This window comes from Microcebus murinus, chromosome 9 (genome assembly GCF_040939455.1).
Source record: "Microcebus murinus isolate Inina chromosome 9, M.murinus_Inina_mat1.0, whole genome shotgun sequence".
Lineage (NCBI taxonomy): Eukaryota > Metazoa > Chordata > Mammalia > Primates > Cheirogaleidae > Microcebus > Microcebus murinus.
Genome location: NC_134112.1, coordinates 52765593 through 52789959, shown reverse-complemented (window position 1 = coordinate 52789959; position 24367 = coordinate 52765593). Strand labels below are relative to the sequence as shown.

The window sequence follows — 24367 nt, the reverse complement described above, 5'->3', positions numbered from 1 at the left end:
ATGAGTTCCTGGAGCATTGTATACCAGCAAATCAATAAATACAACCACTCTTGTTATAATCTTCAATTAATAGTCTCATATTGTCACAACTATTCATTTGCATTACTTTTTAAAGGAGTGATTTGTTCTAGTTCACTTTTATTAAAATTATTTCTTAACTTTACCTTGCAGTGAAACACCTACAAATATTCATGAGTATATTATCAAAAGAGGATACTCAACCTCATATATCAGTGTGACTACTTTGAGATAGGTAAGCAATGCAAATAAAATAAATGTAAGATTGAGATAATGCTCTAAACATAGAGCCACAGACTGTAATAACTTGCCCTGTAATTGCAGGGGTTTCTCACAGACTTTTCTTTCAAGATATGTAGAATGCATGAGAAACGGGCAAAGTCTGTTAGTTTTCTGAAAAGCTGCCTTCCATGTGAAGAAGTGACTAATTTTTCATTTCACACTATAAAGGGCGTGAAAAGGCAAAACAGAAGAAGGCTAAGGGTTTTGTGTTAGAAGAAGGAAAGGTGAGTCCCGCTTAAACAGACAGGAAACACACCATACATATTCAGACAGAAAGTCAAATTGGAAACATTTGAAAGTGCTAAGAAAATAGGAAAGATGTTTATGTTAATGTTATGAGTTTGTTTTCTTTACAAGTGGTAGGCTTATTTATTGTTAAATTACTAAAATATTACTACTAGAATTACAACAGATTAACTCAGAAATTCAAAAAAGTTGTGTGAAGAAAAGATGTCAAAGAGTTAATTTAACCCTTTCCGTTGTCAAAATTTTGCACTTGTTCTGTTATGCAACAAATATATATCCCCGCTCCCCACCACTGTTGTCTACTCAATTCCCTCTCTGATTTCTGTATTTTTTCCTCTTCACTTAAATATGATCTAATAATCCAATAAAACAGAGAGAATAAAGAGAATAAATGGAAGTATTGTAGAGTATGATAAATATTTAGAAAAAAGAGAAGAGATGCATATTGAAATACCATTGATTATAAATAAAATATGCTTATCCCTCCCATGATCCTTTAGAAAATTTACTTTTCCTCAGGCTTTTGCTAGCAGTTTTCTATAATCTAGATTTTTTTTAAAACAGATGAATTACAAATTGGGAGCTACTTATACTCTAGTGAAAAGAGTTCTATTACATTTTGCTCATTTTATTTGTGATTGTTCTTCCTTTTCATGGGGATATGAGTTTTCCCTTAAGCCAGAATTTATGGCTTTCTTTCCTTGTGTAGCTTAACAAATCCCATCTGCATGCTTTCCCATTAGGATGCATTATACACCATGATGTTGCCCTTATTTTATTAAAATATATTCCTATATCTTATTAAAATATTTATTAAGCATTCTATCCCTAGTAGAACCAAGTATATATTCAGGAAACACAGAACTGAGTGCCAGCTTCTCTCTGTGAACCTGTTACTCCTGACAAGTCATAAGGAATCCTGGGAGGAACATTAATGCTCTTCAGTAAATCAATGTGGTAGCTCACTAAATGTGACCCCTGTGGCCTGAAAGAAATAATGCACCTCTCCGAATTCCTACACCATGCTCCAAGAGTGAATGGAGCACTAGGGAAGTTCCTGTTGATAATGTGAACTGTCTTAATTTGTGTCTTCCCTCCAATTCCCTACCACAAGGTGGTCAGTTCTAGAGTGGAATGTTGTATCTGTTCATAAGAATGTAGTGCACCTGAATGGTAAACTCCATGCTTAATGGACATGCATGGGAATGAAGCACCTTAATACAATATCAAATTTAATTCTTACTTAGCTCAATTATTTACATGACAATAAATTCAAAGCATAAATCATTTACAGGCATAAAGATCCTATTTTGAGGATAATCCTTAAATTTTGTAGTTACAAGTTTTATTGTTGGAAAATTGTTTTGGATGAATTATTTGCTCTTGCTATCCCATATTCACCATATATTGTCTTATCCAGATAATTGTTCTTGTGCCTTAGTAAAACACCATGAAAAGCATTTAAGAATTAGTATAAGTGATGTAAAAAAACAGAAGACAGTATTTTTGCAGCCAAAGAATTCTTTTCTTTAAATTAAATAGAAAACTACGTAGCCACAGCTCTAGGAGGCTCATCGAGGTCTCTGTGATGTCTTCGATTCCGTTTCTTCTTCATTTCCTGCATGTGCTTCCACTTTGGGCCGCCCTTGTTTCGCTGTCTCCGCTTCTCCCTATGCCACATCTGTTCACAGTACTGGTCCAGGCTGAAGTTTGGGCTGCTAAGGATTTGGATGTAGTCTTTGTACCTCAACCGTGACTCAGCTAATAGATCCTTGACCTGCCCCTCCTCATGCTCTGCCCTCTGGGTATTTTCCATCTGTTCATTCTCAATGACATTCAAAGTCAGCTTCACTATGGTGTGGATGAAAGTGTGCTCCTGTGCTTTGCAGTAATATATCCCAGAGTCCTTCTTCTGCAGACTTCGAATCAGTAGCCCATATTCCGTTTTAATGATTCTTTCATCGGGTTTCAACTGCAGAATTGGAAAAATGTAGGTAATAAATTAAAAACAGAGAAGACTATAAGCAAATGAAAACAGGCTACATAGTTTTACATAGATGAACCTAAAAGATATATTCTCTGTCGCTCTGTCATAATATTGTCAGCCATAGGTGAAGAGGGTGAATAAATTCAACTTAAGTAATAACCCCCAAACCATATCCTGAATTTTTCACATTTGTACTTTATTAAGTCTAACTGAATCTTTGGAATACAGTTAGTTTTTCTCCCAGTGTACAGATAGGAATGAAAAGCTGTGAAAAGTAATAAAATAAAACCGGAAATTATCAAGTGTCTTTCTTTACAGATTTCAGATCCAAATTAGTGGATCTGAAGATCACAAATTGGAAACTCAATTTCAGAGCTAGAATGTAACGTTAGCACTCATTGTATAGAAAACAACCTTTAGTGCATGCTGCTACCTGTAAAGTAGAATAGAACAATGATTCCAAAAGGAATTTACTCTGTTTTCTAGATATCAGCAAATCAATAATCTGAATGGCATATGAAAGCTATAAATGGTGATTTCTGGAAAGGCAAGTGGAAAGGCATGGATACAATCTTTTGGATGTTAGAGCTGTAACTGAGTCAGACCACAGTCAAAGAAGGCTAGCAACATTTAAAGCTGAATTTCCTTTTTTACTGTGGATTGAATTTTGATACTATATGTATATGTGATACTTTAGACTATGTCATTTCTGGAAATATTTGCCATACCTTGGTATACTATAACATGGTAATGTGATTTCAAGTGTGAGAAAGCACAATGAACAAAATAAAAAAAGGTCCGCTGAAATGTGATACTCTTTAGCCTTTGAAATAATATTACTGAAAGACAATTCTACATTAAGCTTTCCTGGCCTGTAATCTGGTGTGAATGGTGACCCTATCTTCAGGAAAACTAGAGGCATGTTTATCCACACAAAAGCCCTGTTTAATGTGGAGTATTGTTGAACAGCTCAGCATTACGGGGAACAACAATAACGACAACAAAGAAGTCTGGAAAATTTCCCAGTTGACACATCTGCCCCTGTATTGTAGACTTTTAGTTGATGGAAATCAAGGAGGGAAAAGATGGCTAAATTAAATTTATTCACAGTGGGTGGACTATACTCTGCATCTTTATGTGAAAAACATGTAGGGGGAAAAATCCCTCCAATTCTGGAAATATGAGAAAAGGAAAAGAAACATCTCTGGCTACCAGCCCAGTTAACTAACAAGTATATGGCGAACCACCCTCTGTGCCAGAGAAGTGCAGCTGGCGGGGTACCATTTGAGGCCAAAGGCAGGTCACAGCTCAGACCTCTGGTTAATGAGGCTGAACAGTCTCCAGGCCCACCTTTGCTCTGCACTGAAATCACACCATCAGGGTTTTGTTTGTTTGTTTGTTTGTTTTCCTTACTTTGCCCATTTGGTGAGTTGGATGTGTAGTATTTTTTCTTATGGATTTTTTTTTCTACAAACGCAGATATTTTTAAATGCGATTGTAATATGAATTAACCTTGAATTAATTTACATTCTCTGAACTCATAAGAGTCTCATGCCTAATATAAATGTGAATTTGAATTGTTAGAATTCTAAATGGTCAATCTTAAACAGAAATGGCAATCTAAATCTAACACACTACATATATTTTTTTTCTCTTAAATAGTTTCACTGGAAGAATTGTTTTTAAAAAATTAAATAATTCTTAGACCTCAAAATACTAGCTCCATAAACTAGATTCTGATCTCTATCTGCTCGGCTTCCTATGATGACTCATTTATCTTCCCAGATTGGTCTCCCATCTATCAAGTTAGTGGCATAACATATGGTGTATTTGGGGGATTAAAAGCAAAAGCTCTTTGAAGGTTAAAGTGTGAAGTATTATTAGCAACATTATAGGCTACTGCCATATTGCTCAAGAGGTAATATTCTGAAGCCTTTATTTATGTAATTCTCTTAATAGAACATAGCCTGAGGTTATTAGCATGACAATCAAAGCCTGTACCTTCATTCTCAGTTCCTCTGTAGATTTCCTTTACATAACTGGTATTCTTGCTACTGTTTAAACAATATTTCATGTGGCTTTAGAGATTGTCACAGCTCTGACTCAGTAATTTTTATTGTTCTCTTTAATCTTCTGACAGGAAGAAATTATGACTTGATTTCATACATACTGTACAACATTCCATCATTATTTGCTATTCTCTTTTTGGATGTTGTTTTACTCTAAGGTCTGGTTCCCTTCCCTCCTTTCCATTCTAGTTCTGTCCACACAGGACTCAGAATTTCATAAACACCTGGCATTCCATTAGTTGGTCATGATCTTTCACCTTTCTTTTCTTCCATGGAATGCTTCATTTGTTCTTTGGTTTTTGAACCTCCAGAAATAAAACCTGCTTTAATAAATTTCAGGCTTTCTGGATTTACCTAATGTCTATTAGATCATTTAACCAATTTTTGGTTCTTGCTAAAATGCCAATAAAATGCCTTTAACAAAATGGCAGCTGTAATAATATACATTTTGAATAGATAGATTTTCACAGGACTTTTGTAATTTAGAGATAAAAAGCTGTGACCCAGAAATTAAGTAATTGATTAACATTTGCCTACTTTACATTCTCATTCTATGTAATGCTTTCATTCTGTGTTGGAATAGGATGCATTACACAGACTGTATCTCAACAGTGAAATGTCAGCACAATCAATTTAGAAAATTCAGCTCCTCTACAGAATGATAATGTAATCTCTGGCCACTGATTTAAACTCATGGATATTTCTCCACTTTAGAAGTGATAAGTAAAAACTGCTCATCCTTACAAATCAAAACCATGCTTGAGTTGAGGTCGACTATCCATTTGCCTAATGTGAACAAGGATAATATATCTGGCATTATTAAAAGTAGATCTTCGGTGCAGGGCAATTCATTTAAAATGAGAAGAGTAACATGGAAGGGACAAAGGACATTTAGGTACTAAGCAGCAGGTAAAGGTCAGGGACTTTATCTCTGCTAATGGCAGCCTAATGGTGCTTTCTTTACTGATAATTCACCTGTCAATTCTTTCACGGTTAAAGCATTACATGTGTCTTAGAAAAGATTAGGGCTTCAAGAATATCTCCTTTCTCCAACAAACAGAAAATATTACTAGAGTAAAATTAGAATTAAATAAGGAAGCAAGCTCCCAGTATGAAAAAATAAATATCTATAACACTGTTACAAGAAATTCTTTGTATTTAAAATAAAACATTGAAAAGATTTCTTATTTAAGAGAAAGGAAAAGGAACTGGAATAGAATCATTTGTGTACATGCATTTAAATTTCTCAGAATATACTTACATGACACTATACATGATTCATTTATTAATACCACAAAACCAATAATTAAGATTTTTAGGCAAATATTTAAAAAATTAAAATACACTAAAAAATACTACCAGAGCAACTGGATCATTATTGGAAAGAAAAAAATAACCTAATTTATATAACCTAATTAAAACCTAATTTAAATAAATACTAGATTAATAACTTCAAGTAAATGTAAATATGAATTAAAATATAAATATAAAATGTAAAGTATAAATGTAAAAAGAAAATAATAACTACAAAAATATATATTTGCTGTCTCACTGGTGAAGGAGTCTTTAAGCAGAATAGACAAAAATCATAAAAAATTAAGACCATAAAACAAAATAAAGTTGCTTATAATATGTATAACATAAAATTATTAATATCTATAACATATAAAGTGCTTGTTAAGGCCATTTTTAAATGAATATAGCAATATAAACTAAGCAAATGACAGCAAAACAATTCACCAAATACAACTGAAGCCAACAAGCGAGAAACATGAGAAGGTAAGTTCACTTCTACTAATATCCAAAGAAATACATATTAATAATAAGCTAGTAAAGATTTTCTTAAATTGTGATGCAAAATTTTGCCTCAGGAGTTCATAACAGGCACTAATATGGTGATTCTCATGGGAAATTAGTGATATGTGGTCATTTATGAAAAGCTATAATGATAATCAATGTCTTTAACTCATTTATTTCACTTCTAGAAATTCATCATAAGAAAATAATTAGAAAAGTAGAGAAAGATTTAGATATAGGGAAGTTTGTTACTTTTATTTTTTAAGAAGGAACATAAACTATTTAAGTAAAGCATGTAATATCAATGTATGACTGTGTCATCAGGATAGAATGGGTAGGGACAGGGAAAATACAGTACTATATTGAATTACAATGGAAAATGGTCAAAGTGAAAAAAAAGCTGGAATAAACATCAAAATTTTACTTGTGCTTATCTATACTTAGCAGACTCATAGTTCTTTTTAACATGTTACTGCAATTTTAAAACCATTTATATTGTTTTTATAATGAAAAGACACAAAAATAAAATAAGGACCTATAAATGGAAAAATGCAAATAGTTGAAGATGTTTTTTAAAATGTTATTAAAATCCACAGAGAAAATATGGTATTGCCTCATTTATTCATTCAGATCTCAAAAATTCAACAGAAGCTTGGGGACTGCAGTTTAACTTGCTAGTTACGATATAAACATCATCAATTTTAAGAACAGTTTTATAAGAAAGTCAGCAGATAACTGACTCATGACCTCCCCAACAGCACCCGACTGTGAAACAGCCCAGTAAGGAAATGTTCTCCTCCTGGCAGAGAATAACCTGGTGACAGCCTCCATGCCACAGGAGATCATGACCCCTCCCTCAGGCTTTTTTTGAGGGGAGAAAAGATTCCAAGCTGTAACCTTATGGGTAAGGAGCAGAAGGCATGCTATTGGGGAAAAGGCTTCAAATGTAATATGGATACTGCCCTTTTCTCAGCTCAGGAAGCAGTATTGTATGTCCTGGACAATGTGAAACCACCTATTTACAAAGACAGATGAAAATACCAGTGGAAATATTACAGCTAAGATCTTTTTACGTAAAATTCAGTAAATACACTATTTCTGCTCCATTGAAATTGATGGAGCATGATACCACCATGAATATGAGATATACTGTGAAAAGGTACATTAAAGTAATGCACAGCATTTTCAAGAAAATGAAAGTTGTGAATACAAACAACCATAGTTAAATGTAGGCACATCTATAACTGGGAGATTATCCTAAACAGAGTACCACACTTTTTAAAAAAATCATATTAAATTTGCCATGGGGGGAAAATCAGTTATTAAAGAAATATATTCAACTAAAAGGCAATTATTAAACTTTATTAGTATAAAATTAAAAATGCTAGTTTATGACATGTAAGATTAAAATATTGCAATGTAACTAAAAAATCTGTGTGTTAAAAAATTCAGATAACATTCTTCCAATAATTCTTGGATAAAAAGTAAATGCCTTATGTTTTGAAATTAAATAATCACTTTTATTATCAGGTAAAATTTCAACATATTTTGGTAAAAATGGGACCCTTGAACATTCAGTGTAAACGCAGATGTGCCAAAATCTTAGAATTTATAGACATTAGTAATGATGAAGGATCAAGTTTTATTGGAAAAATTTGACTTAATAATGTTATTCCCTTGGTATTAAGTATGTAAATAGTCAACATTTTGATAGAAAAATTTAGTCTTGTAGATCTTAGATGAAGAGAATAATATTAACTTATTCATGGAACAGTGGAACTGTATCTTTAAATCAATTTCTTATGATAATATGTGATTTTTTTACTCTAAGGTTTCTCAACCTCAGAAGTACAGACATTTAGGGTCAGGTAATTCTTTACTGTGAGGGACTGTGCATTGTAGGCTGTTTAGCATCTTCTCTGACCTCTACCCACTATATGCCAAGAGCATTCACTTACCAGCTGTGATGTTCAAAACTGCCTCCAGACATTGTCAAATAGCACTCTGGGAACAAATTACCTGAGGTTGAGATTCACTTTTCTATAGTAATGTTTGAATAATTACATTTGCTATTTTAAATGTTTACAGACTTAAGTGTTTATAGACTGGTATTTTTGAGAAATTTGATCCACTTACTTATGTGACAGGGAAACTAAGTGCTAGAGAAGTTACAACCTGCTCGTGAGTCCTAAGCAGTCAAGCTAAAAGTAGAACAAGCATTTCCTAACCACATGATCAGTGCTATTTCCTGTCCCAAACATCCTCACTAATAGAGTATTTGTAATTTTATCTGTATATTTTACAGTTGTGAGAGGCTTTGCCTTGAAATTTTACCTTCTCATATGTGCTTTCTCATTTGATTTTCACAGTAAATTTTGAATTTATTTTGTTCATTTTAGAAAATTCTGGCCTACAGGGGCTCAGTGATATTACAAAAGGTCTCAGGACCATGTTTTTTAACTCAAGGTATCAGTACTGTGCTTAAATTCAAGACATGTAATTCTGAATCCTGTGTTCATTATTACTCATTACAGTGTTGTTAGTCTAATAGTAGGGGTTTTATAACTCTAGTCTGAGCATCATTAGTTTCTCTGCACTGTAATAAAAAATAATTCTGCCAACTGACCTTTGTTTCATGACATTCAAATAATATTAATCTATGATTTCTCAAACACCCAAACTCAACTAATTAATATCAGTGACATATACAACCTATCTATCTCATAAAATCTTTGTGATATGTTTCAATCACATGTATGTGTTAGGAAAACAAATAGAAAAAAAGTAAAAAAATGGAGTATTCATATTTTCCCTCTGTTGATTTAATTTTAACAGATAAAAGTGAAAAGATATATATGTCCAGACACTTATCTAATTTGCTCACATGTTATGACAAAAATGGATATTTCTGTTTTAATACAAACTCAACATGTTTTATATCTTGAACACAATGTGAATTAAAACTTAGTCATTTTGCTACCGTGGGGAGAAAATATTGTGTTCTTGTTCTTAGTTGGAGACTTATATCAAAATATAAGGAATCCATGAGAAATGGAAATTTGAAAAAAATCATATAAATTTCTTTTAAAACTTCAGTCTGCTTTTAAATCTATTTCATTAACACATTTGTATTAAATTAGCTTATTCTTATCCCAAAACTATTGTTACCTTTGGTGTTAGTGAGCATAAACAGTTATTTTTCTTTTCATTAAATAGAGACCACCATATGGCACTAAAATTTGAACATCTCTCACCACCAAACACTGGATTTAAGCTTTACAGTATTTCCCTCAAAGTAAACATTCTTTGATGACAATAACTTACCTCCTCTCTATGTTCATCACCTGACTGCTGGATATACCACTTAATAGATGCTTGTTGGGATTTAGGAATGCATTCTAGAAAGGTAGAGTTAAATTCAATGCCAAATATCACCTTTTCATCAGCAGTTTCATGACTAGTGCCTGGAAAGCAAACATGGAATATGAGATTAACCTTGACCTGATTTTAAAAACAATGGGAAAATAGAATGATTTAGAGCAGATGCCATGGAGAAAGAATCACACACATTATTAGAGAGAAAGGAAATAAATGTTAGAATATTGTCACCTCAGACAAATATTATCCAACAGATATATTTTTAAAACTCTATCCCTGTATTATAATTTTTACTATTTAATCAATATATTAGCTATTTGCAATTGATTTTTAAAAATAATAATTTACAAGATCTGACTCTACACATCGTTTTCTCTGAGCTGAATAAAAACCTTTTGCATCTTTTAATGCTTTAATACTTTTTGTTTATATAAAATATGAACAATTTTGTAGATAGTTCTGAAAGAGCAATTTACCTCACTTTTAAAGAGAAATTCATCATGAATTGTTCCATAGAGATGATCAGATAATGTTAAGAAATTCTGATGTCAGGAAAGTAGGTACTGTGATCTGTATTTGGTAAAATTCTATAATGATAATAATTTTCTAATACTCAGAATTGGACCTTATCTGTATTATCTACCAATTTTTTTTCTCTTTTATACATAAGGATTCTCTAGCCCACCATACATTTGCTGTGAGAAAGTTAATGGTATGCTAAAGGAACAGTGTCTCACAAGTCAATGCATCACCTTACTCTCACAAGTCAATGCATCATCTGAAATACATTCCATCTAGAGTAGCCAAAGGATGTGTGTCCCATGTGCCATCTAAGATCCATAGCTCAAATTTAGTCAAATAAAAAATGACAGCTGTTCAGCGTGATCCAAACATGTACTTTTTCATCATATATTCAGATATCTCAATTTTACAGATGAGTGTACTTAGCATTTTAGGCATCAACCAAAGAGTAAGACTTAAGGGACCACGTGAATCCTAAACCTAGCAAATGGTTGAATACACATATACTTAATAGTTCATTTTCATTTTAATAAACTTCTTTTGATTTTTTTTTAGTAATGGCCATTGTGACAGGGGTAAGATGGTATCTCATTGTGGTTTTACTTTGCATTTCCCTGATAATTAGTGATGTTGAGCATTTTTTATGTGGGTTTTTTTTTTGGCCATTTGTTTATCTTTTGAAAAGACTATTCATGTCTTACCCACTTTTTAATAGAGTTATTTGTTTTGTTTCTGCTGACTTGATTGAGTTCTTTGTAGATTCTGGATATTAGTCAATTAATGAGTAGAAAAAGAAAATGTGATATATACATATATATCTGAGCACTACTCAGCCACTAAAAAGGAATGAAATAATGTCTTTTGCAGCAACTTGGATGGAACTGGAGAACATTAACTTAAGCAAAATATCCCAGGAATGGAAAAACAAACACCACATGTTCACACTGATAAGTGGGAGCTAAATGATGGGTATGCATGCTCATATAGTGGTGTAAAGGATATTGGAAACTAAAAAGGGGGGATGGTGGAGGGTAAGGAATAAAAATGTACCTATTGGGTACAATGCACACTACTCTGGTGTTGGGCACACTAAAAGCCCTGACATCAGCATTATTCAAGTCATCCATGTAGCAAAAACACTTGTATCCCCTTAAATATTTTGAAATTTAAAAACCCCAAAAAATGATTTAAAAAAATAAAAGCTAAAACTAAAAAAAAAAAAAAGAAAGAAAGAAAAAGCAAAGAAAAAGAAACTACTTCCTTTGAACTTGTATTTTACCAGCAAGGATTAAGTTAAGCATGCTGTCTCCACTATGAATTAACCTCATCTGACCTTCAAAATGTGTTGATTCCATTTAAAACCTGCAATCTATCAACTATCTCTACCAATTCAACTGATTATATCTGCGATTTTCACAGTTAATAAATTCCTAATTTACAGAAAGATCACTGGTGCTGATCACAGGAGGAGAAAAACATGCATTCTCTTGTAGTAACAGATACTATTTTCCCGAGAAAGGGTCTTGTCAACAAAGAAGGGAGGATGCAGGTTGATTGTTAGGTTATGGAACTAGGACTCAGGAGAAACTCAATTAGACTGATTCAAACAAAGAATCAGTCAATTTGGAAAAAGGTAAATTAGTGAAATCAACTGGAAAAATAAAATAGTGAGATGATTATCTGAAAGACTTTTTCAAATCAGTAAAAATAATGTCTCTGATACAAAATCATTCCTCCATCAGTTTCACTGCAATTAATTTATTATTGCTTCCAATGATGTTTGTTTCACTTCTGAGTTTTAAATTCTTTATTTCTGAATTTTCAAAAAGTATATATATAGGCATGATGTGTGTATATTTGTGTGTGTATACATACATATACATACATGATATATCATTAAGTATTCCTAATCCAAAAATCTGAAATCCAAAATGCTGCAAAGCATTTTCTAAAAACATTTTGAACACAGATATGACCCACAAGTGGAAAATTCCACTCCTGACCTCACCTGATGGGTTACAGTAAAAATGCAGTTGTACAACACATTTTATATGTGAATGACTGTACGAAAATACTTGTTTATTGGTAGTGTATAAATTCAGAGTCAGGAATGATGATGATGCCAAACAACCAGAGACTTTCCACATAGGTGACTGATATGCTGACACTTTTGCTTTCTAATGGTACAATGTACATGTAAGTTGTTTAATACACAAAATTATGAAAAATATTGTATAAAATATTACCTTCATGCTATGTATATAGGCTGTATCTGAAACATAAGTATAATTGCGTTCAGATTTGGTTCCATTCCCAAGCTATTTCATTATGTATATATAAATATTCCAAAATAAAAAAAATCAGAAATAGAAAACACTTCAGGTCCCAAGCATTTCAGATATGGGTACTCAACTTGTTTTACTCTATTACCTAATTTTTAAATGTGCAAAAGTTGTATACAATAGTATAATAGTTAGAATATCTCCTCATTACATGTAAGATTATTTGGAAGAGAATATTTTAATCTTCCAGATTGAAATAAAAATTTTTTTCCTGGCAAAATACCTGGAATATTTCTTTATAATAAATGTATGACATATTATTGAAATACAAGCTCAGATATGTTTAATATTGTTAAACACACAACTCATCTACATGTAATCCTGATTTTGTATCATTAATAATCATGCAATATCACAGCATTTAACAAAGTAATTAACAAAGAAAGGGAAGAGGAAAAATAAAAGAAACATCTATTTGATAATTATTTAAGACTTGATTATCTATTAAAGTGCAACACACATTTATGGTAGATTAGAGACAAGTCATTTAGTTTATAAATACCCTCATAATTTCTACTTTAAATTTCATAATTAATTCTCTGCCTTTAGTCTGTCACATTCCAATCCATTATCTATGTAAGTATCAAAACTTTTACTAAAAAAATAACTTTTCTGAGAAATATGAAACAGCTATCAATTATAAGGTAAACATAAACTTGATAGAATAACATAAAGACCATTACAAACATCCCCCACCTATGCAAGGTCTTGCTGATTTTAATTATTGTTACTTCATCTACTTTGTGAAATTCAACTTTCTCCTTAAGGCATGGCTCAAATGCTCTCCATCTGCATACACCTCTCTTTACTCATCTATTATGCAAATATTCTTGTGGGCCTTACACACAGGCATTGTTTCAAATGCTGGGGTGAATATAACACAAATTTGTTTCCCTTCTAGAAACTTACATGCTAGTGACAGAGATGAAGTAATCAAGTAATTAATAAAGACAGAATATAGTAACTGGTAGTTTATGTTACAAAAAAAAAAAAAATTAAGAATATCAGGGAATGGCCAGTGGAAGAGCAAAAAGGTATTTCAGATAGGGTGGTCAGGAAAGGTCTCTCTGAGGATTAACATTTAAGGATAGAAGCAGCTGAAGTAAAGATGGAGTTATAAGAACATCTGAAAATAAGAGTTCTTCAGGTACATAGGACAACAAATGCAAGCATGCCTTAGGCAGTAACCAGATTGGTGCTTTTGCAAAAGAGAAAGTCAGTGAGTGAATGTTGCCATAGCGATATTGAGAGAAGGTCAAAGAATATACTTAGAGCCCAGGTCAAGTAGATTCCTACAGGCTATGATAAAGGCTGTGGATTTTTCACTAATTATTCTAACAAGCTAGTGAAAGATTTTGAGAAAGGAAATGGTATGCTCTGACTGAAGTTTTAAAAAGATTACTCTGTCTACTAAGTGAGATATAGATGAAAGGGGTGCAACCACAGAGGCAGGGGCACCAGTGAAACTGCTATTAAAAATGTACTGTAGCCTCAGTTAGGTTGGCATCTATGGAGGTGATGAGAAGTAGTAGACTTTGATCATACAACCAGAAGGGCTTGCTGAGAGGTTGGTTATAGGCTGTGAAAGAAAGAAAAAAATATGTGTAAAATGACTCCTAGCTGCCTTTTGACCCTAAGCAGCTGAGTGAATGGTGGTGTCATTTAATAATATGGGGGAAACTACAGAAATAGTGTTTAGAGAAGATATTATAATTATTTCTCAAATATTAGTTTGAGATGCTAAGTAGGTATCCAAGTGGAGCTCTTGGGTAGGCATACAAGCATTCATATCTGGCACACAGGGGTAGTTCAGAACTAAACTCTCAATTTGGAACAGCACACACTACATGGAAGTCAAAGAGAAGAAAATGTTTCAAAAAAGACAGAGTTAGGGATTAAGCAGAAATGAGAACTGAAAATTGGCCATTGGATTCAGCATGGAGGAAATTGCTGGTGACCGTGACAAGAATGGATTGGGCAGATTGCTGCTGCTGATTATTAGAAAAGACTTTGTGCAATGGGTTACAGCAAGTATAGGACATGGTGAAGTGGAGACAATAATTGTGAGTGCCTTAGGCAGCAACTGTGTTTTGTTTCATTTCTTTGTAACATTTATCATCATTTGGAAAAGAATTTATTTTACTTGGTTTTTTTCGTGTGTTATTGCCTCCTCCATCCCCTAACGCACACTTGAATATAAGTACCATGAATGCGCAGATTGTCTTCTTTTTCATTCATTACTTTGTTCTCAATACCAATAGCTGTTTCTGATAAATCTCATATGGATATGCAAATAATTGCATATACAAGACACAGTAACGATTGCTAAAGAAAACATTAGATGGGACAATGAGTCACTGGTATATTACAATAAGAAGTCAATACATCATTCTGGACCAGAGCTCATTTTTTGGAAGAATTATACTTTGAGTTAAAAATAACTTTGTTTTTAAATCAAGAAAACACTGCCAGATTACCAATTATATAGACTATGAAATGTGGGTTATTTATATTACTTTTGGGGTGGTTACTAATAATGTGATAAAGAAAAGTGCTTTTCTTCCACCAGTTTTGTGTGTGTGTGTGTGTGTGTGTGTGTGTGTGTGTGTGTGGTGCATATGTATGTGCATATATTTTATATCTTAAGGCAAAGCTTGAGAGTGAAGAGTAACTAAAGCTCTAGAATATATATATACACACATATATTTTTTTATAGATTTTTTTTCTTCTTTTCAGACTCATTCATCAGACCTGTTCTTTATTCCCCACCCTGCCCCCCTCCTACTCAGACTTTCACGATCTTCTATCCTATGAATATTTTTGTGAACAATATAGCCTCCGGTGATCTCTCTTTTGCTAAACTCCCATATCACTAATTGTGCCTTATGACATCTCCCCAAAGAATCATAAGCTCTCTATGGAGTTTCTTTGTCTCATAATATACCCAGGACAATTACATGCACGTGGAAGTCACTTAATAAATCTTTACTGATTGAATGAACATATAAATTAATAAGTGAATACAAATAAAGTATAGGCTGCCTCAAACTTCTTTCTAATAAGTACCTATGCTTTTATCAGACTTTTCTGGGAGGTCTCTGAGTTTACTCTAAATGTCCAAATGTTTTTGCCTATATCCTGCTTTATCTCTAATGGCAGATTTCAAACTTTACAAGGATGGATAAGGCAGTAAAAAAAGAAACAAAGCTACAGTATAGGAATTTTAAAAGACATATGAAACAAATAATGATATAACAAAAGATTATTCACTTAGGCACATAGACAGGGGTTGATTTATAAAGTTTCCTAGTTGCTCTTTCAAAGCATAAGGATTACACAAAATGAGATCTTCCTGTATAATACATGTTTCAAGTCATATAAGTCAAGAGACACACAAAGACTAGGCTTAGCATTTTAAATGGAAGAAAAAGCATATTAAATCTGTACTTACTGTCTTCTATGTCCCAGCATTGGGTGATTGGGTCCCCATACTTTACATCTTGGCGTCTAGCTCGCCTACAGAAAAGGAGTTAAACTGATGAGAACTTCAAGCATGATCATCAGAATACAGAAAGGCTACATCTAACACTAATAACAGATGCAGAACCATGCTTATCTTACTTCTCAACTTAAACGCAGGTCCAATATTCCAATCAAACTAACATTAACTCAAATGCTACTGATAGTAGAGTCCTAGTAGAACAAATCCTGTTCAGGCAATGAGATTACCTGAATTTTATTTAACTACTATTCTTTTCTTTTTGTCTGATTTTTGATGAATTATTCAATGGAACAGGTTGAATATAAATATAATCCAGGTTTTATATAACTAAAATGGGGATAACTATTCCTACCATTTCAGTCATTGGGAAATAATAACATATAAAAGAGCTTCAGTCAATGGGTAATAAAGTATACACAAATACAAAAAAAATTATCATATAAATATCCATTATTATATAGATTTGATTAAGCAACAAATTGAATGGTGTTATTTGAAACAGAATTACAAGTTTCATATGGTAGGAATGACTACCTATTATTTCTATCTTCTGACATGTAGCTCAAATTGTTTTCTGGTCGTTGTGATAATAATAATGATGATGATGGTAATAAATAATGGCTTTTGCATTAAGTCACATATTTTCCTTAAGAGAAAATAGTAATTATTGTATAAAGATGGAAAAAAAATTGCTACATCCATGTTAAGCATGTCTTACACTCTTATTTTATATTACCTTATATTATTATGTTAATATATATTAATATACATCTTATTATAATATATTAATGTATACCTTACATTATATCTTATAATATATTATATGTTATTTTATAACTTATTTACTTTGGCTATTTTATTTTGCCACTTTAGAGATCAAGTAGAACCCTAAACCTACAATATCTAGGTGTTCCTTAAGGGCAATGCTGACCAGATGGCAACCTTGTACAAGATTCATTCATTGTGAGCATCTTTTGGCTCACATGCACATTATGTTAGGTAAGGAAAAACATCACAGTGGCACATCTGTAAGATATGAGATACAATCTTGTGAACTAGAAGAAGAAAAAATTATGATGGTATAAGGTACATAAGGTCAAGAATTGTTTTATATCTTGGCCTCTTAAATAACAGGGTCTATTCATCATATTGAATGTTTCTCAGCAACCCACTAGAATTCTTGTTTTTTTAGCTTCCAGAAAAGACTCACTATGACAAGCATATTATTGGCTGAAAGCTATAACAAAATGTTGGTGACTTTTTTATTTTGACTTGTTATAATCATATCTATGCATTTAAATTTAATTCAGAGATTTCAGCCAACATAAAATGTTTCCAATTTTAAGCAGTATTTTCTGCTGTATTATACTATATATTCAATCTGTGACTCCCGAGATTTTAGAATTTAACAAATCAGTAAAATTTCAAAAAGAAAAAAAGTGTACATGTGGTAGTGAGACTAACATATGGTTACTAGTTATCTTAATTGGTTAAAAAAAGACTTAAAGAATAAAGGAATACCACACATAATTTGCTGACGTTTTACCTAGATGGAAATATACTTTGAACAATACTTGATAAAATAATTTTACTATAACCCACACCTAAAAATAATTAATGTACGATATTTACTTAACATCAGGCATATTGATGGGCATTCATTGAGATTGTTTCAAGTTACTTTGTTATTAAAGATAAATAGTGCTGAAATGAACATCCTTAACCATATAACTTTGTGGAACTTTTGCACATGGGTGTATAAGAATAAATTTCTAGCTGGGAATTGTTGGCTCAAAATAGTGGTTATATCTAGGAGCACATAAAGCAATGAACTGCAAAGAGCAAGGTAACAGTTTGTCATTTAAATATATCTGAGTGGCAGAAATTGACCAAATTAGAGTTATTAGAGTAAAAATAAAATTGTACCAAGATGCTGGCATGCACTGTGAGCTGTATATAATCTGTGCTTTTACAAACACATATATTTAAAAATTATTTGCAAAACAGTAGTTATGAGTATATATATATTTACAAATAACAAGGGAGGAAGGAAGGGCTACATTTCAGAATTTCAGAATATCTGAATTTTTTATCTGAATATCTGAATATTTTACTCTCCTTCAAAATTCAGTTTTATATAAAACTATAAAAAGATTTATTTCAATATTCCTTCCATTGACCATGTTTTGCATATATTTTATTTTTAACTTAAACTACAAGACAACGATTTGTGTGAGATATTCATCTTACAGAAAGGAAGGTTTCATATTAACTCAATGCACATCTTACCTTTTTGATGTAGGTGCATACCGAGAGCATGCATTTCCATCCCAGGCACAGTAGGGGTCTCTGGCAAGACAACAGTCTGCACAAGCTTTCCCGTAAGTGTCGCATCTGTGCAAGGAGAGCTGAACCAATCCATCTCGGGAACCAATGTACAATTGTTGCTGCAAATCAGGCAAAACAAATGAATGAGAAGCACCTTTCAGACTAGTCCTAAAAACTTCATTTTCTAAATCTTTTTCTCTAAGTGCCCCACCCCTTGTAAACACTTGTACAGAAACATGGCAAAGAGCAAAATAAGTCAAGGTCTTCTATCCCTGGTAGGACAGTGGTTTGAAGATGTAGATACTGAAAAGGACAGCATTCTAAAGCGCTGAGTAAGCTTGGCAGTAATTTATGAAGGTCAAAAACCAGTTGCTAGACAGGAATTAAGATGTCAAATTCCTTCTCAATAGTAGAAAATATATCTTGGTAGATTATATCAAGCACAGATGCTATAGGCAAACCTGAGGGTCTTCCCCAGCCGTGGCTCCTTACATGGGAGATGACTGAAAGAGATTTATAAAACTTTCCTCTGGTTTTAATTAACCATTTCATTTATTAATGAAGTACTGGTCCCCGCAAGGACAGGGGTTGTAAGTGATAGAGAAAGCATTTGGTATCACTCTAAAGAAAGTGTTGAAGCAGGCTTGAGAGAAGACATGTCACAAAGAAAAGGCTGCAGGATACTGAAAAACCCAGCAAATAAATTCCATTTTGAAAATAAGCCCAGAAATGAATGCACTACTGCACTTATATATTCATTTGAGTGTCTGTGGTAGTGGTGGTAGAGAGGGAGGGATAATAAAAATGAATAAGCCATAGCCTGTGCCTTTAAAGAACTCATGGTCAACCCCAGTGGACCATGCCAAGCTTTAAATGAAGGAAAAGCAGCTTAGAAGTAAATATTGGCAATAAGTAGCATACATGCACTCAACTTGCAGAAATCTGTCTTATACCTCTATCGCCCATTAAACTGTCAGTTAAGACTTTCTAGTTGCTAAATGCAATGAACACTGTTTAACATTTGTTTTGCTTAAATTCTCCATAGTGTTTGACACTAATGACAATATGCTCCTTGAAACTCTCTCCACTCTCTCCTGTTCTCCCTCTTTAAGTCTGCTTTTGTAATTTTTTCCTTTGCACTAAATGTTGGGTTTCCCTTTTTCTTATTCTCATTTCTTTACCCTTTTTATTCTCTAAAGGTTCAGAAGTATCTTGAAAATGACATAAACAGGAACATAATGACTCCCCGAAATCTACTCCTCCTGCCCTACCTTGGCAAGAAGCACCATCACTCACCCCGTTACCCAAGACAGAAATCTGGCAGTTGTCTTTGAATCTTCTGTCTCTCACATTCAATCTGTCACCACATCATTTCCATTCTCATGTTCATTCTCATGTTCAATTTTCTAATCTATTTCCTCCTCTCCCTCTCCACTGCCACTGCCTTTGTTTCAGTCCTTATCATTTCTTTCCTGCATTACTTGTAAGTGTCCTATTTCTGCTGGCTTCAGCCTCGTTTTCCAGCAACCCCCATCTCTCCACCAGAACCCAATCTCTCTCCCACACTGCCACAGCAGACTGATTTTTCTAAAAGGAAAATCTTATCAGGACACCCTCCTGGTTATAATCTTTCAGGGTGTTCATTGCCTTTTTCTTTCTTTTTTATTTGAGACAGGTTCTCCTTATGCTTGCCCAGGCTGGACTCGAATTCCTGGGCTCATGTGATCCTCCCACCTCAGCTTCTTGGGAAGCTGGGACTATAAGCATATGCTTCCTAAGCACCCAGGGGATTTCATTATCTTTAAGATGTGTTGTTAAACTTCTTAGGAGGACATATAAGGATGTGCCTAATCTTGCTCTGGCTTATTTCTCCAGGTTTATTTCCAGCCTCCTCCTCTCTTGAACACACATATGCCCAGGAATCTAAAGGAACACAAACTTATTAGAACAACCTATTATGGTCTCTCTTCACACCTTCGCAAATGTTTGCCCTTTTTACTTGGCATAAGCTCCTCTATCCCATTCCCCTTTTAATTTATCTGTTTGTTTTCATTATTATTATTAATAGCATGTTCCTCTGTCTCTCAGCTCTACTGTGAGCTTCTGGAGGTAAAAGGCTATGTCATTCATTCACTTCTGTACCCTCTAAGCACAGTAGTAGGCCTTCAAGACACAAATGTTGAATGAATGAAGAGATTAATGTAAAAGACCTAAAGAAGAAACCTATTTAGACCTTTCCTTAATAATCACTCTGCCATACGAGGCGTAGTAGATAAAGACGATTTTAGAAACACCTTAATGTTGAACAACTTATCATATGAATTTCTTTTTTTTTTAATTTTTAATTTTTTTTTCTTTTTTTGCACACAAGTGACTTCAAGCAGCTCACATATGAACTTCTTAAATCTTGAGGGTACAAATAGAAATGGTAATGCAAGTATAAATCTCTAGAACCAACTGGGATTTTGCGTATCATATCAGAGAACTGTGAAGTCATATACAACATTGTTATTATCATAATTACCTACTCCTTACTTCATACTTATAATGTCCCAGCTCTCTGTGCAGAACTTTGCATGCAGCATCTTTTTTAAACTCCCAATAAACTTACAATGTAGATATTGTTTTTCTAACTTTACTGTAAAGGAAACTGATTCTGAGAGTTTGATATTAAGCAGTATTTTGAAGGCCAACTGTTATTAGGCTGTTTGCTACCACAGTCCATATCCTAACTCCTGGACTCCCAGATTAAAACCCTTTGTAAGGGCTAGGGGTGATATTCTACAAGAATGTTTTATGACTTTGACAGAAAGACATCCTCATGAGACTAGGAAAGTGAGCTCATTTTTAAAGCCCAAAGAAAGGGAAGAATATATTGTTCAATTAATGAAATTAGGTTCCATTTCTCCCAAGGCAAGGCTCAAACAATGGCCATTAATCAATTAAACTAGAAACAAATGATCTGAAACTTTTCATATTATTTAAAATTTAATTTCAATTTTCAATAGATTTTCCTTCAAATGAACTTTTGATTCAAGCAACCTTTTGCTTTTGTGGATAACTTTTACATAAAAATTAGAAAGTACCTGCTTTAGAGACAACTCCATGTTCAAGATGACTGATGGGTGCTGAAAATAGAAGTTATATGTCAATAAAGATAATCATTAACAGGCCTTTTTATTAACCAATATGTGGTTTATCTTACACCAAAGATCACTGAAGTAAACTCCGCAATATAGGAGAGAAAAGGATCTTGTTTTGCTTTTTTCTTCCAATGTGTAGTGGTTTTATCTTCATAGAAGTGAAAATAGTTACTTAAAGTATCTTATTAAAGAAAACTACCTTAATATATAAGGAAACACTCTGCAATGGAAACTGTTCCCAGTTACAAGTGTCTCCTTCTTCCAATCTGCTTATCTTAACTGCTTCCATATAATTCAAACTAGTGTTGACAAGAACATCTCTATAATTATTTATTACCTTTTTCTGCTATTACTTAGATTGGTGGTTCAAAAATTTGTTCAAGTAGCAGAGTTCTGAAAAGTTATAGTGCTCCTTGTAGATGACCATATTCTTTATGGAACACTACACAATATTGATGCCCATGATTTCATGATATATAGTAAAGCCAGTTTTATTTGTAGAAAATATGGCTCTGTGCATGCAAGAATAAATAAGAAACATGAACACAAAAATTACTAAACTAAAAAGGACACAATGTTTAAAAAAATGTCCTCTATCATCTATCTACTATTTATTCATTTCATACCAGTTAGTATTTACTGCTTAGCAAATAGCAGCAAATGTAAAAGATTTAAGGAAATCTAAGAAATAAAAATTTTAAGTGAGAAAGTTCTATCTATCCAATAATGTTTTGCGTCATGAATTTAAAAAGCATGGCCAAACACATCAAATTATATGCATGAAGTATGTGTGTTTTTTGTATATCAATTATACCTCAAAAAAACTGTTTTTAAAAGAAGAAAACAAAACAAATCATGGCCATTACTTAATCTTTAACTGCAGAAACTGAGCAATTCCTCTGGACCACTGTCTCACACCATTGAATGAAACTTGTTCTAAGGTGCCTATGTGTGTTGTAGGGGCTGTATTTTTGGCCTCAGGGTTCACATTTATGTTTGACATCCTGTCCTTTCCCTTAGGAGCCACCCAAGATTTTGTTTTGGTAGACACCAGATAGCAGGTCTTGTTCTTGTTAACTCCTTGACCACTATTATCATCACAATGTAAACAGGATCCTGTGGAACTCAGCATGTTAATTAACTTGAGCCCCTCACAGTGGAGGGCTTTATTCCCTTTTAGGCAATAGATGTTTACATGGAAACAATCCTTTTTAATAAACTGTCTCAACAAAAAGGTTATAAAAAAACACAGCATATTTTTAAAAAGCTTTTCTAATATTATAAATAAAATTATAAAATTTTATTTATAATATTATTTTCAGGAAATAATTTAAAATCAATTTTTATTGAGGATTTACCAAAAAAATGCCACAATTCAAATTCATTGTTAAAAAGTCAAAGACATTCTCTAAACCTGGAGAACTATTCTTGTAGAACTACTAACTCATTTTGGCTGGTGAGAGCAATTTAGCATACATGAAGACTTACTATCATGCAACCTATTTTTATTTTTTTTTAATTTCCTTACAGAAAAGCAGGGACACATGATTTATACACTCTTTTAGTTTTTTCAGATTCAATTGGGGAAAAATTGAAAAGCAAAATTTATAAAGTAGAAAAGCATCTGGACAGTAAAAGAGACCCCAGGCTTTCATTTAATGTGGCAATTTGTCTGACTATATGCTTAGAGAATGCAGTAATGAGAGGCAATCCCAGGAGCTCTGAGCTTAGTGGTACTCTACAGAGTAAGGTGAGTCCCATTCTAAGTTGCTTATAAAACTTTTTCCATTGCTTAGGGAAAAGAAAAATAAAGGAGCTAATTTCAAACACTTCTCCAGGAAAAGTGATGATGTATTAAAATAAGCGTGCCCTACCTATAACAAGGACAACTCAGTTCCACCATCACTGCTCCCAGAACTAGGGACTGAGTCTTACCTTGAATATCTGCAACTCCTCCAGAACTACCTCTTCCATATTCCACTTCTCCTTCGAAATGCTGACAACCTTTAGGAGGGTTCCAATGTCTGAAAAAGTGCATAACCCATGATCCTGCTGTTTCTATTGCAATATTTAGTTGTAAGCATATTCCTAGGAACGAATTGCTCCCTTCATTTCTTTTTAAATGCCTTTCACAAATTAGATTAGATTAAATAAAGCAAGCATAAAGAAGTGCAATTTAATGTATAGTATTTTGCCCTTCAGAAATATTATAGCTTTTAGCTAGTAGAACATATTTATAGAGAGAATATTAAAAGACATGTATTCAGAGCATATTCTTTATAAAATAAATATATATGTTCAGTTTAAATATTGGTTGAAATGATAAAAAAAGGTGGAACAAATGTTTGGGGCCTCAATTAAAAAGGTTAAAATATAATAAACAATGTCTCTCTCCTCCCCTCTCTAGCTCAATGTAATATATATTTATTTAGTAGTTATTATATCCAAATTCATCATAAAAGGCAGATACATGTTCTTTTAATGTTAACAAATGGACAAAAAAAAGAAAAAGAAAATTATTGAAACAATCTGAGGAAAACTGTAGCTCACTCTTCAATTGTATTTTACCTTCCTAATCATTATTAATGGGCTAGAAACTGAAGTTTTGTTTAAATTAGTTCAGCTCAACTTAAAAGACAATATGAGGTTGATAATATAAACCAAAAATTGACATTTAGTAAAACGTATTAAATATATCTTCTTATATTGCAATTCCACAAGGTGGCATGCTAGTACAGAAAAAAAAAAACTTT

The 24367-nt window shown here is 33.0% G+C and overlaps 1 protein-coding gene across 1 annotated transcript in view; it reads right to left on the bottom strand.

The window, feature by feature from the left end:
• Positions 1 to 1759: 1759 nt before the first annotated feature.
• The window catches only part of SEMA3D (semaphorin 3D), a 191926-nt gene continuing 169318 nt past the window's right edge, over positions 1760 to 24367 (bottom strand). Inside the window, exons 13-18 of the mRNA XM_012779523.2 lie at positions 23550 to 23638; positions 21558 to 21599; positions 18433 to 18590; positions 16093 to 16157; positions 9724 to 9863; positions 1760 to 2518 (exon numbers count right to left, since the gene is read on the bottom strand). Coding sequence (XP_012634977.1) covers positions 2093 to 2518; positions 9724 to 9863; positions 16093 to 16157; positions 18433 to 18590; positions 21558 to 21599; positions 23550 to 23638 — 920 coding nt within the window. The 3' untranslated portion in view covers positions 1760 to 2092. The remainder of the gene's footprint in view (positions 2519 to 9723; positions 9864 to 16092; positions 16158 to 18432; positions 18591 to 21557; positions 21600 to 23549; positions 23639 to 24367) is intronic.